Consider the following 17,509-nt stretch of genomic DNA (forward strand, 5'->3'; position numbering starts at 1 on the left):
AAATTGATCAAATTTCTTTAGCACTTTCTCAATATAATGAGATTGAGATAAACCAATATTTACTCCATCTCTAATGATTTTAATTCCTAAAATCACATCTGCTTCACCTAAATCTTTCATATCAAAATTTTTTGATAAGAAAGTTTTAGTTTTTTCTACCTCATCTAAATTGGTGCCAAAGATTAACATAACATCCACAAAACAAATCATAACACCATTTCCATTATGAAATTTACTATAAATACACTTGCCATATTCATTTATTTTGTATCCATTAGAAAGCAAAACTTTATCAAACTTTTGGTGTCATTGTTTGGGTGCTTGTTTTAACCCGTATAAGGATTTAGTCAATTTACACACTTTATGTTCTTGCCATTTGATAACAAATCCTTCAAGTTTTTTCATATACACCTCTTCATCTAACTCTTCGTTTAGGAAAGCAGTTTTAACATCCATTTGATGGATTAAAAACTTATAGATAGAAGCTAGTGCCAAAAGCACTCTTATGGATGCAATTCTTGCAACAGGTGCATAAGTATCAAAGTAGTCGACACCTTCTTTTTGTGTAAATCCTTTGGCAACAAGTCTAGCTTTGAATTTATCAACTTTCATTTTCTTCTTAAAGATCCATTTACAACCTATTGGTTGGGATCCAGGTAGGAGGTATACTAATTTCCAAGTTTTATTCCTCATAATTGAGTTCAGTTCCTCTTGAATGGCTTCTTTCCAAAAGGAAGAGTCTTGAGATTTTATTGCCTCTTCATATGTGTCTGGGTCACTCTCTAAATTGTAGCAAATTGGTCCATAATTGTTAATGGAATCATTTGTACCTTCTACAAGGAACATAAAGAAGTTTAGGCCATAATCTTTCTCTTTTCTGGCTCTTTTACTTCTTTTGGATTCTGAACATGTCAAAGTATCATTATTAGATACATTATTTTGTAGACTTTGTACACTAGAACATACAGTTTCCTTGGAATGTGAAATTGAGTTAAATCTATTTTCTTGAAAAATTGCATCTTTTGACTCAATCATTGTGTTAATAGGATATGAGTCATTAGATTCAACAATCATGAATCTATAGGCCTTGCTATTTTCAGCATAGCCCATAAATACACTTTCAATTCCTTATTCTCCCAATTTCTTTCTTTTTGGTTCAGGAACCTTAACAATTGCTCTACAGCCCCAAACTTTTATATAGTTAATATTGAGTTTTCTTTTCTTCCAGAGTTCATATGGAGTTATCTTGTTCCTTTTATTAGGAACTCTATTTAGCAAATAACATGCAGTGAGCATGGCTTCACCCCAATAACCTTTAGATAAACTAGAATATGATAACATGACATTCACCATTTCTTATAATACCTTATTTTTCCTTTCTGCAATTCTATTTTGTTGTGGGGAATATGGTGCAGTTGTTTGATGCACAATACCAATGGACTTAAAATACTCAGGATGATAGAACTCTCCTCCCATATCACTTCTAAAACACTTAATAAAGGTTTCATGTTGAAGTTATACTTATGCTTTAAATATTTTAAATTTGTCTAAAACTTCATTCTTAGAGTGCATTAAATAAACATAACAAAATATAGAGTAATCATCAATAAAAGTGATAAAATACTTTTTACCACCAATTGTAGGCCAACCATGTAAATCGCATACATCAGAGTGAATTAAATCTAATACCTTAGAACTTCTTTCAACACTTTTAAAAGGTTGTCTTGTGATTTTAGTTAGCATGCAAGTAGTACATGAATTTGAATTTTTATCAAAAGTCGGAATTAAATTTGATTTCATCATAACATTCAATTTTCTAAAGTTAATATGTCATAATCGCATATGCCATAAATCACAAGACTCAACAATATAAGCAGAAATCATATTATTATTATAGTTACTAACAACATTACATTTGAGCATATTCTGACAAAGGTAACCCTTCCCTACAAACATACCACCTTTAGAGAGAATAAATGTATCTCCCTCAAATACACATTTGAAACCAAACTTGTTAAGTAAAGGTACATAAGTCAAGTTCTTCCTAACATTAGGAACATAAAATACATCTTTAAGAGTAAATATATTTCCATAAGTGATTCAATCTCCATTGTTCCTTTTCCTGACTTGGACAGTTGAGGCATTTCCCATGTACAAAATACTTTCATCTTCTCCATCAATGGTCTTAAATAGTTCTTTATTTTTTCACACATGGCGGGTAGCACCGGAGTCTATCCACCAAGATTCAACATCTTCAATCATGTTGAGTTCAGAAATGACAACAACAATATTATCTTTTGTTGCACTTGAATTTTTGTTCTTCCTTTTCAAGAACCTGCACTCATTTTTAAAGTGTCTTGGTTTTCCACAATGATAACAACTTCATCTTCTTTTTTTTTTTTCATCATTACCATTGTGTTTTTCATGAGATTTATCAAAATCTCGATTTCTTTTCTTAAAAGATTTACTTGAATTTTCTTCCTCCATTACATGGACCTTTTCATGAGAAAATTGGTTTTTAGTATCCTCTTGTTTACGATACTCTTCTTCTAAACGAATGTGATTACCCAATTGCTCAAGAGATATGTCCTCTTTATATGTTTCATAGATTTTTTGAAATCTTTCTATGAAGGTGGAAGTTTGTCTATTATGCAAGATACAATAATAGTTTCATCCATGTACATCTGATGTTGTTTGTAGTCATTGAGAATACGTTCAATATCATGCATTTGTTTCATTACTGATTTATTATTAACCATTTCATAATTTTTAAATTGAGAAACAAGAAACTTCTTACTTGTAGCGTCTTCTTGCATGTATCTTGACTCTAATTTATCCCATAGTTCCTTTGCAGAGATGCTACTTTGATATATATTGAACAAGGAGTCAGGCATTCCGTTGAGAATATGGCTCATGCATATATAGTCATCATTGTCCCACTTCTGCCTTTCTCTTGTTTCTGCTAATGTTTCCACTTCCTTCTCCAGCGGTCTTGTGGTGTTCAGAGCATACACCACCTTCAAAGTCGTAAGAAGGAATTTCAACTTTTTCTGCCAACGGATAAAATTTCCTCAATCGAAATTCTCCAACTACATAAATTAGAAGTCATTTCTTTGAGTGATGCATCCATTGATTGAAAAATAAAATCGAACCTAAAGATTGTTGGATTTGTGTTGGTGACAATGCTGCAAGACTTTAATAGTGAAGTTGTTAATAAAGATTATATGTAGCAAATTCCAAAATGTGTTGTTACACTAGCCTTTAGGTTCGATTCGCACCCACCAATCGATGCAAATGAGATAACCAGTGAATCCCCTTTAGGGTACTTTGAAAAACCTTGATATGATTTTCACTTTCACACCAAGAGTATCTTTCAATAGTATGTTACAAAAGAATGATTCTTATTTTTTACTCATACATTAGAAAAGAATAAGATGACTTACAATATAAGAATGAGTGAGAAAAGTGGATGGCAATCTCTAGAATTTCGTGTCTGCATTCTGTTCAAAGTGACACTATTTATAGAAAAATAATGTCACTTGAGAAAGAGTTACAATTTTTGGTTCTGCCACTGTTTCGCGAAGGGATATATACATATAACGTTCACTTATTGACTAAAGCATTGCATTGGTTTGGTGGTTGATCAATAGAAGTTCGGATCGAACTCGGGACCTTATGTTTACACACAATGAACACAACCACTAAAAATTATTTTGATAAAAAAAAATTTAAATGAGGTCTTGGAATTTGGAACTTTTTTACAACTCTACCTACCAATCTCAAAGTTAAAGTTAGTATTTAATTCAGCACCTAAATACTCCCCCAAGGTTAAAAAATTGATTTGAAAAATGAATAGAGATAGTTTACCTACACTTGGTAGGTTGTATGGATGAGGAACCATTGTGAATCAAAATGTACCTTTTGGGATATTCACCTTGAGGACACGAATCATGTATTTTTTTTCAATGAGACTACAGCATACAATGTTGGCATTTCATTCAGTTGACCACAACTCTTAATGGTGCGATTTTGATGTTTTATTCAACATTATGTAACAATTAAACGTTCAACATGCTCGTTGTTTTGCGGTAACTAGTTGGAGCATTTAGAAGCGAAAGAATAGCCAAATTTTGAATCAACAAACCGATTCACCCAATCAGGCTTATATGCGGGGGAGACACATGTTGCTTGTGTGAGTTGCTGCTCACCAAGTTTGGTTTGTAACACCCGCAAAATGCAACAACCTTCCAAGGGCCAAACCCACGAAAGGAAGGTTTAAATTTGACGGGTCTTTTTCTTTCCAATTTGTGGAGAGGAGAGTTATTTTAAACCTTTGTGCATAGTTCAATATTTTTGGAGAGGAGGAGAGCAAATCACTCATAAATTAATCATGGGGTGTTGTTGCCCTTGCATACTTATATAATCAACCGTCATATGTAAGATTGTACAAGACAACACAATTATGTAGGTTGTGTAACAATATCATGTCTATTGACACTTAACTCTTGCACTAATCACTTATAACATCCATCAAATACTTCTTGAATCTACAATGAGTGGATTCAACTATGACTATAACATCTCATGCACGATGCATTCATGATATTGTTACATACTTCTTTAGGTTTATCAAATTTGATTTTGACATTCAGCTCATGTAACATCACAATTTTTGGCAACGTGATCGACATAGTAGAGGAGTAGCGCTGAAAAAAAACTTTAGCAACATCATTCATCAATGCATTGTATCGGTCATTCACAATAATATGTGGTAAATTATCAGGAGATTTCAAAAATTTACGACACTCTAAAGTGGATATGACATTATTGTCTTTTTCATACTTCGTATAAGAAAATGCAACTGAATATGTCATTTCAGTAGATGTTACACTGATAAACTCAAGCAAATGTAAGCGATATATATTGGTGTTGTATGTTTAATCGTTTAGCAGCAAAAAATAAAAAGTGTTTAACAAGTTGGTGGAGTCCGGATGGACCCAAAAGATATCTTAGATTGTGTTTAAATCGTCAATCATTCTATATTTGTAGATATACTTATCATCAACCAAATATTTTATTGCATTGGTAGCATGCATTATAAATATGTTTGATAGTAATCACATTGGCAAACTTTTTTTTAAAAGTCATAAGAATATTTTATGAATGACATGTTATTTGCCATCTCATCATCAAGTTTCTTCTCTTTCACATTTAAACGACTTACAGAAGGATGACCTAAATTTTTCGTCATCTCACGATTGTATTTCCACAAACTATAGTAAGTTTCCATCCAGTAGAGCACAAAAGATAATTACTCAATCTAAAACACTCACATTTTATAGATCTCGTGTTTTTCCGTTTGAACACCATGTATTCTTAATACACAAAATCATTTTCGTAACCCAATACAAGAAATTGTTTTCTTCTATTTAACTCATGATCTAGCTTAGTAATATCAGTGACAATTTCTATCTTGACTTCTTCATCTCGAAGTCACTTCAACAAGTTGTCTCTAGAACTAAATTTCTTAAGGGTAGTGAAATTTTAAGCAAAATCGAGAAATGTCAGGTTTCAAATTAAATGGAGGATTATTCATACCTAAAAGGTACAATGATTATGAGAAAGATGGTCTAATACACTAAAAAACAATATGGATTGATCAATTTGAACGTTGGTTTGTTGCAATAAGTCCAAACTATTGTTTGAAGTAGTAAATACCTTATATGGATTGGCCAATACAAACACATTAATACAATAAAACCATTTAGTTCACAAAACATTCAAAGCAAAAAAGAGAAAAAATTTAGGGTCCCATTACCTTTAATTTCAAACAAAAATAGTGTACATATGGTCAGTAGATGATATGATTGAATAATAAAACCAAAATTTCATGAAAACTAAGGGTTGTGAAAGGTGTTTTGGCCAATCTGAACAAATCACATACAAAAGAGCCAATTCAGAGGAGGCAAATTTGGTATATAAAAAAGGATTTAGAGGCTTATAAAAATATTGGCGGAGAGGAAGCTCTCTTCATATGCAAATTTCTTGGTGTAGTCTCTAGGCACTGACTGGAGTTCCCTTTTTTGGGCTTCTGGCTCAAAAACAAATAGAATCAAAACTCTGGTTCTTTTAGAGTAATTGCATAACAATGAATGGTGGACGCAAGCCAAGTTGTGAGCATAGAGGTTCACATTTTGCTAGCTGTAGAGATATGTCAGCTTTTTGGTGATGTGATATTGGACCGTTGAGATGCATAAAAATGCATGGTAAATAAAAAGTTAAGTTTAAAGCAGTCTAACATTACCAAAAACATTTGATTAGGAATCCTAACCAATTCATAAGAAAAATGACGATAAATATCAACCCCTTGAATAAATCTATGTAAAATTTGTTTCTACAATTACATAGATTTACCCAAAAAAGATGTCTAGTTGCCAAAACAACTTTCCAACCATGTAAAGAATGTTCACGACATGTGTCTAAAGCACATTTTATACTGAATCCCAATTCACAGTAAATCCTGTTCTAATCAATAAATCAAATTTGCATACTGACCGGAGAATCACCACCACCTTGGATCACCAACAATCAACAAAGCTATTACCTATATTTGACGGAACTTTGCAAGGGCAAGGCCATCTAATTACAAAAATGGTAATAATCAATGAGGTTATAGTTTGATTTGGTGAGGGAAGGACTGAAGGGGTGCAGCAGAGATATAGGTGACAACAAAAACTGTGATACACACATTCTATTGTGTGAACATCCTAGTTGATACCATGTTAGCTTGATTGTTCAAGACCAGGTAGAGATGTAGGATGAAGATTTGATTTGGGAGGAACCCCTGGAGACTGTTTTAAGGACCTGGGGCTTTCTTTTTCCTGCAATGAAGCTAGCTTCTCTGGGCGAAAACGAGTTCCTTCCAACTCATGTTCTGTCTTTCTCTTTTTTTCCTTCTTCTTAATTAAAGCACCGTCTGCAACCCTGACATCAGCCGGGGAACAGCTTGAACTCCCCTTCACTTTTTCTTTTTTCGAACCATTCACAGGAGGATGGAGAACCCGGACATCTGCAACTGTATTAGAAACTGCCTTATTCAATGAAGGATGACTGCTAGATTCTGGAGCTAATCGCTTTTGCACATTCTGTTGTGAGCTAGCATCAAACTGAACATTCTCTTCATGCTTTGGTGTCAATAACTTTTTCCTCTTAATTTTTTCCTGGTCCTAACAATGTGAGTGAAGCAATGAGATATAAACAAATTTGAAAGATTGTCCTGACAAATGACAGCATCCATGGCCAAGATGATTTTATAATTTTAAATCATAAAATAGTCATTCAATTATCACTTGGCTAAAGGCATACCTTATTTCTATTGTGTAGTGCTCTGCGCCTCTCTTTTGCCCTACAAATTGCGCGTTTGATCCCATGGTTATCCATGTTACCTTTTGGCCATAGTTCTGCAAGCTGAAGACATGGGACTTAAAAAGTTAGAAAAGTTATGTTTGGATACCAGAAACTGCACATTCAACACACAGAAACAGCGCGCAAAAAACAAACACAAATGATGCAACAGACTAGAAATAAAAAGATAACATCAAAATGGAAGTCAAGAAAATTATTAGTGAAAAATCAATTGAGGACCCTTATCATTTAGGGTATTTTAAGATAAGGGATAGATATACTGTGATGTTATTTATATTCATATGTATTTCAACATAAAAGACAAGGCACATAAAATAAAATAAACCAAATCAAATTTAGAGGAAGCAGATCAAGAGATGAAAAACCAAGTTTAGTTTGTGATCCTGAGTAGCATAAATTCACAATACTATCCTAGATAATCATAACACAAGCAATCCAATAACAAGCCGAGACCAATATTAGGGAAGAAAACTTGGAAATTTGATCCACCTCAGCATACAATTTTCTGATTTGCGGACCTGCAGTTTCATCCAACCCCTGGAGCAATTGCAAACAAGATTCAATAAGAACAAGAATTTTCAAACCAAAGAAGATCTTCAGAATAAGTATTTAAGGTCCAATCTTCTGTACATCAACAAAAAGGTCATAGAGATCACAAATCTTCTCTTCCAATGCAGTGTCCATACTAAAAGTCCTTTTAGATATTGCTTTTCCATCAGGACCCAATTCTTGATCCCCAGATGCTCCAGCTTGCTCCTGTTTGTGGAATACCAAGAAAACAAACAAAAACATTGCAAATTAAACAACCAAAATTACCTTAAAACTGTAATCAATATACAGTTCAAAAATAAAATAAAGAAAACAGGATTAAAACTAATGAAAACCCTTTCCACGTAAAACGATCCAATAGTCAACTTACCAAATTAAGATTTGCAAAGCAAACTCAAAATGCATTGAATTCATTAAGAGGAACATCCACAAGAAAACAATGAAGTATCACATGGATTAATTAATATAATAGCAGAAACTAAGAGAATGTAACGATGAACCAAATAAGATAAGCAGCATTATTGAGCATTGAATTGGCATAAATATTAACGAATTCAAACCAATTTAGGAATATTTGATATTGAATGAAATAGCAAATCAAACTAAAATAAACCTCAGATTCCATAGATGGGGCCTCAATCTTAATCATCTCAACAACATCCTTCTTTATTTGTTGAAACCTATCATCTTTCTCTTTCTTTGCAGACAAACCCATATTGATCATAACTTTTAAGTTTCTCTGCAGCAGGAAACATATTACATGAGATGATGACAAGATAAATTATTTTATTCATCAAGGGAAAGAAAATAGTCATACACATCATTGAATGTAAACAAAGATAAGAATAGTTCTGAAAAATAGAAAAGGCATATGACAAAACTGTGTCTCAACTACAAAGTGGGGTCTCTTTATATAGACTTGAAGGCAATAAATATAAATAATGATAAGAATAATTAAAGGATATCATACTCCTAATTACATGATATTCTCCTTATTTACATGATCCTACGTTCTTTTCAACAGCATCCAATGTATGACTCTCAACACATCCCTTCACGTCTAGGACTAGACAAAGGGAGTGTTACCTGAGTGGCCTGCCTAGCATCTGGCCGAATGAATCTTGGACAGATTCTAATACCATCTTATAATTACGTTTGACATAATTCAACCTTACAAAACCGGCCTATAAGGTGATAGATGTCTCCCTCGTATAAACACATTTTCAAGTCATATTTCATCAAATATAAGACTCTGAACAACTATCATCGAATCAATATCAATCAAAGTTATATATGCCAACAAAAAGAGGGAGAGCTGAAACACCTTTAGTGTTCTGAGCTGAATCAGGTGCCCAAGACTACTCATAAGACGATTAATCAACTCCGTTGATACTTTCCCTTGGCTTGCCTGCTGCAACAAAAAAACACAAGTAAATATGACAATGTTTATATACATCAAAATAAAATATATGAAATTGTATGTATTTCTACAAGCACAATATCAGGAATGGAGAGTTAGCCAGTACCGCTAATCTAGCAACTTTAGCAAGTTTTAGCTTTATTTCCCTAGGTAATCTCCGTTTGATAGTCTGGGATGTGTTATCAACCTCCTGGTTGTCCATAGTTGGTGGCCTTGCTGTAATTATATTTGGCAAAAAAAGGAAAACATGCATTAGTAACACGCTTCTTGCATTCCCTATTTATATGAGAGATGTAAACTCCAAAACAGTTTCCAAACTTACACACTGCAACCGTTTTCTCCAAATCTCGAATGGCTTTCTCAAGCATTGTAGATTTTGACGCAACACTGGAGCAATCTTTTTTGAGTAAGTTTTTAGATTTCTGCGTGAGATTCAACCAACCACATTACCGATGCAGTTTATGTTAACCACATAACATTCCATTGTCACATCTTCAAAATCAATTATCACAGTAAATAGAAAAGTTGCCATACCAAGTGTACATTACAAAGACAGACAAAATTTCCCGTTAAATCCCTCTTACAGCAAAATAAACCCATAATTCACATTCCCACTGCTGATAAACACTAGCTTAGGACTATTATTTTGAATGAATATATGTCCCAGGCAGTTTTATGATGGCGGAAAACTAAAATCCACCATATAAAGTTGTTATATCCGCCATAAAATGCCATGGTTCTACTATCATTCAAAAATTGGCCATGGCAATTGTTAAAAAAACCACCACCACAATCCTCGATGGCCGATATTTGACAACACTGATCCCACAATAGCTTAGGTAACAAATCAAGGGAGTACATAGAAGCAATGAAGCTACAAAACTAAGAATTCGTGAGCAGCGGTGTTCTTCATGCATAATAGACAGGGAGTTAGTAAAGCACTTATTCCTACTAACTGGCACATTTTTTTGTGAAATGTAGCACACACTTTGTCTAGCACAGAGTATGCCATGTTTCAGTGTTAGATTGATCTGTTGATTGGAATAGAGATTGACTGCAAAAGTCCATCACTATGTTGTCAATCCAGGATAGCAAAGTGGAGCGGCTGACCCCGAAAGTAGCGGAGAGTGGTATGGCTGCTATATGAATTATTATATACACATATATATAATAATTAATACTATATGTATCAATTTTTTTATACTAAATATATATAAGCAATTATTTTTATACTAAAACATCATATAACATTTACTAAAATAATATATTATTTTTACTATTATTTATTATATTATTTTCTATTTTATTTTTATATATCTCTTTTTTCAAGATATATTTATATATATATATTAAGAATTTTGTCATTTGTACTGTTAAAATAAAAGACTTAGAGGCCCATGATTCACCTCAGCCTATTATTGGTCGCGAACATAAAACACAAGCCCGGGTTATTTCATATGCAACCCTAAAATTTATATTTATATCATTTTATGTAACCCAGCAGCCGCAACACACGAAATACAAACAGTGCTGCTGTCTTCTTCTCCTTCTTCTTTGAATGCGTGATTTTGCCAGAGAGAGCAAAAAAACAGCCGCACAAGACAGCCAGCAACCAGCGATGGTGACAGACGGAGACTGGGTTTTCGATTTTTTGCCGAAACACACAAGGTGTGACGGGAAATCTGTCCGCAAGTGCGGCTGCCATGGCGCTTCATGAGGTAATATAAGATCGATGACTAGATACATTAACATGAATTTATTACAAAAATAATTATATTTTGAATCAATGCATCTTATCTGTATTGATTAATGGATATTTCTCATTAATATATCAAAATATATTCTTTCCCCAATAAACATAAATTGGCACTTTCCCCTCTAAGCAATGTTAGAATGTCACAAGAAACATCAGTAGTCCTACCAGTGTTGCAAAATTTGGGGTAACTAGTTTTGTTAAATTTAAATATTGCAATTAAAAAAAGGACAGAAGAAGAGCAAATGTGGTAAACTTACTGGTGTTTGCATCACAGATTTTCCCTCAGACAAGTTAAGATCTGGTAATTCATGGGTGCCATTTTTATCTTTTGATCGACCTGTATTTTTCAAATCATCAACACTACTTGGGTTCCTTCCAGATTGGGATTTCGAATGTACATAAACACTTTTTTCTTGGAACTTCTGTTGAGAAGTATCAAGCACTGCACTTGCATCTTTATACTTATCCTTTGTATTCTTAGATTGAAGAACTCCTGTCTTCTGTTTATCAGCATCTTTTGTTTCTACCACAGAAGGAACATCATTATTTGATACTTTCAAACAAAGAAAAGAATCTGAAATTGGTCTGATATCAGCCGTTTTCTTTTTCAAATTAATTCCAGAGATCTCCAACTGATTCTGAGATTTCAGGTCTTCATGATGTTCACCAGGAACGGCCAATTTTTTTGAGGAATTAGATTTATTATTCACAGGTAATGATGCAGTCTTTCCAGCAGCTGTCTTGCCCACTTTTGCATGTTTATTTGATACATGGCCATCAACATTTTCACCAGAATTCTTTGGTATATCTTTCCGCCGCCTTTTCTTTGTTGGCTGATTAGGTGAGACTGGAGGTTCATTTCTTGCACTATAGAAAGAGAAAATCAATAATCAAGAACTCGCGTAAATATTTTATTGTCTTGACTATATTCAATTTAATAAATTCAATCATAAATTCAGCATTTGATTGGGTGGTCTTTCATGATTCTAGTTGTTTGAAGAATTCAAATAAGAATGTAAGAGAGCTGCTAAACGACAGTAAAGAAGCCAGCTTTACTTTATTTTGTATAATATCTGCAAGTTATTGAGTTGTGTAAAAATGTTGATATTTCGCACCGCGATAGCGGCAATATTTCTCTCTATTGATAACATAGATTAGAAAACAAAACATTTAATGCATTGACTACAATAAATGCAGCCATTTTCGATAAATTTTTTTACTTTTAATTTATTAGCCGGTTCCCTAAAACTGGTTACCATTTGTCAACATTTAATTTACATTTTGTCATTGCACTCAGCATTACTATCATAAACATAAAAAGTTTTATACAGCAATTCTAGTATAAGCTGCTGTTACAACTCACAAATTGGAAAGATGTCCATGAATTATAAAGATATCCATGAATGATAAACAATCTCATTTCATGTTCATGTAACACCAAAAGCACACATAAATGACCATTGAAGAAAACCATTCCTTGTGGCAATATACCCCCATTGAATTTTGTACTTCACTTATAAACCAGAAAGAAAAATGTGCCGAGGCTTGATAAATTTAAATGATTTATAAAGGACAAAATTAAGATATAATTTAGACAAATATATAATCAAACAACACTTACATGCGTTCCAATTTCCCCCTGTTTACAAAGAAACCATCATGTTTGATTGCAGAATTATCAACCTCAAAATATTCATCCTGCAAATTGGACAGTTGAAAAATAAAATTATATATATAGGTGAAACTCCATAATAAAGATCAATAATACTTCTCTCGGCAATCAAAGGTCAAAAGAGTAATAACAAACAGAAACAATAAACAAATACACCAACCAGCTCAGCATCATCAATGAAAGAGTCTTCTGTATCATACTGATCATCAGGAATGTCAGGCAGATCCTCCTCGTCACTACTATCGTTACCCTGAAAATGATTCATTATCCCATTATTCACAACATATATAGCTACCTAGAAAAATTCAATATAATTCTTAAATACACATCTTTCATATGAATTTACAGTAGAAACTAATATGTGCATCATTGAGCAACAAAGCCAGTAAGCAATATAACATACCATGTAAAGCCGTTCAATCTTCTCTATGACAGCACTGAACCGGTTTGTCTGGGGAGCATCTTGTTCTTTAATCTCAGCTTGCCCCTAAAAATGACAAGCGAGAATCAAAAAAATAGTTAGAACAAAACCGTATACAATTTCAAAGAAAATACAACAAATATATGACGGTTCAGATCACAAATACCCAGATGACAAATAATAAAATACTAAACCATAAAACACGCAGTACTCCATCAGAGCCAATATTACCTTTACTCCGTGATATATCTCAATTTCGTGTTATAAAACAAGATTTTCAAATGAATTGAGAGTAAATTCAAAACAATAACAGCACAGTGAACAAGCATCTGGCACATGTAAATATTTACACACACATATTTAATCTTATATATCACTTTAAATGAACACAACTAATATGAAGTTCCATAAAATCCACCAAAATTAAAATAGGCACAACAATTCAACCTAATAAAATTGAAGTCTAATAGGAGAACTTCAACGAGCAATTCAAATAGTTATTCAGCTACACCGTTACAAAATTAGCATACAGCTACATTGACAGAAAATCACACTGAAAACGTATACAAAACCTCACAAACACAATATAAATTTTCGGAAACGTAAATAGAGGGGGGAAAAGGAGGATCACTCACAGGAGCGATTCTAGCTTCGAGCGCAGGGTTCAGTTTTGGAAGTTGCTCGGTAGCGGAAAAGGATCCACTGTTGACCTTATTGGCGTCTTTAACAAGTTTCTTCCACGATACTATTGTGGTCTCTCCTTGCCGGAGCTCGACGGTGAAAATTTGACGGTCGCCTTTCTTAACGAAAGAGGACGGAGGTCTGGACGAATCGCTGGCGGCGGCGTCGAAATTGGAGTTGTCCTCCATCATCGGAGCGGTTATGAATTGGAGTCGCGGCGAGGGAGAATTAGGGTGCGAGAAAAATGGATGAAAAATTATTAAGCCCTAAGAATAAGAAGAATGAGAAGAAGAGAATTGGTGTGCTAAGATATTGCGCGGGATTCAAAAATCGGAAAGGGAATTTATTATTTTAATTTTGCTGCCCAGACCCTACAAAAATTTATAAAATTGAAAGACCCAAAATATCCCTTCATTGATATGCCATGAGTTCACTAATTTGTATAATAGTTTATCTATATGCATGTGAGTTCTTAAGTTTTTTAAAATTTAATAACTTTACGTTATTTAAGTTTACGTAAGTTCGTAAATTGTATGGAAACTTAAATCATATATTCTTACGTGATATATTTTCACTTACGTAATGCAATTTTAAAAATTACACTTTGAAATTACAGTTCATAACAGATATATTATCTCTTATCAAAGGTTACGTGAAACGATTTTATGTACAAATACATTGTCTTTGATCAGATACAACATCTACGTGACCCGAGTTCACATACATAGACTTTGTCTTTGATCAGATGCAATATATTTGTGTATGAAACGTATTTGTATATTATAATTTCTTAAATTGTATCATGTACGTGAAAACAAATCATGTAAGGATACATGATTTAAGTTTGCGTACAATGTATTATTAACAACTTACGTGAATTCATATCATGTAAAATTCACATATTTTAAAAATAAAATATGAACTTAAATATAGATCAGTAAACTCAAATGCAAATCAGTGAACTTATAAAGATTTTGAAATGTTATGAGATGAGTGATGGCGATGAAGAGAAAAATATAAAAATTAAGATTGAAGAACGAGACCAATAATGAAATGGCATTTTTGATATTTTAATTTTATGAAAATTTTATGGAGTGTGAGTAGAAAAATGGGAAGTGTGTATAGAAAACTTGTTATTATTCTTATTATTAATATTTTATTATATTATGGGAATGGAGAATTAAAAGAAAAATAGAAACGAAAAAGGTGTAGTGATGGTTAGAGGTGAGAATATGATGGGCCGAACTAGATTTTGCTAGGCCAATACCTGACCTGTCAAAAAATTTAAGGCATAAGTCCGACTGTGGTCTGTCATAGGCTTACTTTAAGGCACGAGTCTGACATTGATAGAAGTCTGGTATGACATGTTAGCCTGCTTAAAAGCTTATTTTATTTTAACATTTTTGAATAAGTAATCAAACATATATTTAAATAAATTAATGAGTTATTATGTCAATTAAATTAAGTTATATTTTGATATTTAACAGCACATTTTGAAGAATACAACTTTATAAACATTATACTTAAATTATATTTTATAATAATATATTTAAATATGTCAAAAACTAAATGAGGTTGATATGTGTAAATTACTAAAAGTTGAATATATAACAAAAAGATCAAAATTTAATATAATAATTATAGTAGTAAAAAAATATTATTTATATTTATTTAAATAAGTCGATCTAATAGGCCTAAAAAGCATATTAGGTAGTCTGTAGTATGATCTTTTTAACTAATTAAGTTTTTTTAGAAGTCTTATCTATTTAAAAAAAAAAAAAATAGTCTGACCTGAATCTAACGTAGATCACTGTCGATCGGCCTGACACATTCTCATGCCTAATGATGATGGGGTTTTAGGGGTAACCCGACTTAAAGTTTAAGTGATGCACTTTGCAATGCAATTTGGACTCAATTGTAAAAGAGAAAGGTAAAAGAGATTTGGGTCAGTTATTATAATGGGCCGGATCCTTTCGTGTGGGTGTGGGTGTTGTGTGAGGGGATGGGTGTGAGTTTGAGGTCCCTACAATGGTTTTATTTGAAGATATTAGTTTCCAAAACACTTCTAAAATCTCCAAATCAAAAACTTCTATTTCAAGTTGGATATTGTAATGGGTGGGATCCATTTGAGTTGAGGTTCTATCTATCATGTAACAATCTACGTGTATTCAATATGATATCGAGGCACGTTTAGGTTTCTATAATTGTTATATTTTGAATCCTTAAAAAATTTATAAATTAAATAAATTGTTCTTCTTTCTTTAACGAGACTAAACATGTATTTTTTGTATTTTGCAAGAGACTAAAATAAAATTGTTGTAATATATAATATACTTGTAATAAAATAAGGTATGTTTTTAAACAGATCCAAAAGAAACATTATCATCTTCGTTCATTAATGCTAGCAAATCCAAATACTTAATATTGTCGAGCATTATGTTATCCGCAAGTCCAAAATACAATGTAACAACAAATCCAAAACACAATGTACAAATAAATACAACTTAAAAATCCAAATAACTATTTATCAAAATAGAATCAACAAAACAACTAGGAGATCTAAAATACACTACAACCATAAAAACAAACTGAAAATCCAAAACAAAATACAACCAGCAATAGTAAAATGAGAGAAAATGTCTAAGTGAATTGCCATTGTGTATAGGAATAAGCATGAGTTCAAGACTAAAAGGTCTAGTTTGCAAAGGTTGATGAGCATTACTTGGAGGGTGAAATTGAGGTGTTGGTAGTCGGAATTATAGAGTTGCAGCTGTTGAAGAAAGCCTTCGGTTGAAGGGTTAGTGACCTAATAGGGATGATATGGTTGCATTGAAGAAGGTATTGAGATGAAGGGAAGATGTGTGTCAGCTTATTATTATTTTTTTATAAATGGTTCATTACAATATTACACAATCAATTAACTAACGTCGGTAATTACACATAAGAGATACATGTCGACGTAACAATTTAAGATATTGGTTCGATGATACCTTGGTTTAGATACTAAATTCTTTATGATTATTTATTTTGTCAAGAGGCTAAACATTACATCTTTTGATAGGACTAATTTAGACTACATATTTTTTTATGGGACACAAGAGTGAGACTCTAGTATATATTTCTTAAGAGATGTAGTTAAATCTATCGCAAAAATCTAATGGTGGAGCTTCTTTGGGTGACCACTTCAAGTTCTCCATCAATTTAAATAAATAATAATAATAATAATTAATTTTTTAGTCTCTAAATTCTTTTTTATTCGCTTTTAATTTCTATTTAAATAAAATGTAGAAAATTAATATTTGTAATCTTTAAAAAAAACCTTAAAAACCAAAATAGAGATTAAGAGATTTTTTTTTATCAAACTTAAAAAGTTGTTTTGGAATTAAAAACATTTAATTTTTTTTCTCAGTGTTTAACTCTAAATGAATCAAACCAACTTTTATTAGTTTGAGTATGATTTTACGTTATTTAAAATTGATCCCAATATACGATGAAACCGTTATATTTTATTTCACATTATATCGTTAATATTATTTTTTTTAAATGTGTTGTATTTAATTCGTATTTCTTAATCATTTATATATT

General features: G+C 32.4%; 1 protein-coding gene across 3 annotated transcripts; it reads right to left on the reverse strand.

The window, feature by feature from the left end:
- Positions 1-6,347: 6,347 nt before the first annotated feature.
- LOC101491241 (ubinuclein-1-like) lies at positions 6,348-14,303 on the reverse strand. 3 transcript variants are annotated; one of them, XM_012715154.3, is made up of 13 exons: positions 13,879-14,303; positions 13,226-13,309; positions 12,983-13,072; positions 12,772-12,848; positions 11,408-12,017; positions 9,717-9,816; positions 9,501-9,610; positions 9,299-9,385; positions 8,588-8,713; positions 8,056-8,181; positions 7,915-7,962; positions 7,366-7,467; positions 6,348-7,220 (listed from the first exon to the last, which is right to left on the reverse strand). In XM_012715154.3, exons 1-13 carry the CDS (start codon positions 14,113-14,115, stop codon positions 6,783-6,785), a joined length of 2,235 nt encoding a protein of 744 aa, XP_012570608.1. In that variant the 5' UTR covers positions 14,116-14,303; the 3' UTR covers positions 6,348-6,782. The 3 variants fall into 3 exon arrangements, with proteins under 3 accessions (XP_012570608.1, XP_004498358.1, XP_004498357.1); XM_004498301.4 differs by having other exon boundaries at positions 6,348-7,226; positions 9,299-9,382; positions 13,879-14,302; XM_004498300.4 differs by having other exon boundaries at positions 6,348-7,226; positions 13,879-14,301.
- Between the last annotated feature and the right edge of the window lie 3,206 nt (positions 14,304-17,509).

Source organism: Cicer arietinum, chromosome 4 (assembly GCF_000331145.2).
Source record: "Cicer arietinum cultivar CDC Frontier isolate Library 1 chromosome 4, Cicar.CDCFrontier_v2.0, whole genome shotgun sequence".
Taxonomy (NCBI): domain Eukaryota; kingdom Viridiplantae; phylum Streptophyta; class Magnoliopsida; order Fabales; family Fabaceae; genus Cicer; species Cicer arietinum.

Excerpts from the sequence above, each read along its gene's own strand:
- LOC101491241 (XM_004498300.4), bottom strand. The coding sequence starts at position 14,115 with ATGATGGAGGACAACTCCAATTTCGACGCCGCCGCCAGCGATTCGTCC. Across the intron at positions 9,611-9,716 it reads GGAGAAAACGGTTGCAGTGT|CAAGGCCACCAACTATGGAC; the intron begins GTAAGTTTGGAA and ends ATATAATTACAG. Across the intron at positions 8,714-9,298 it reads TTCAGCTCAGAACACTAAAG|AGAAACTTAAAAGTTATGAT; the intron begins GTGTTTCAGCTC and ends TTCCTGCTGCAG.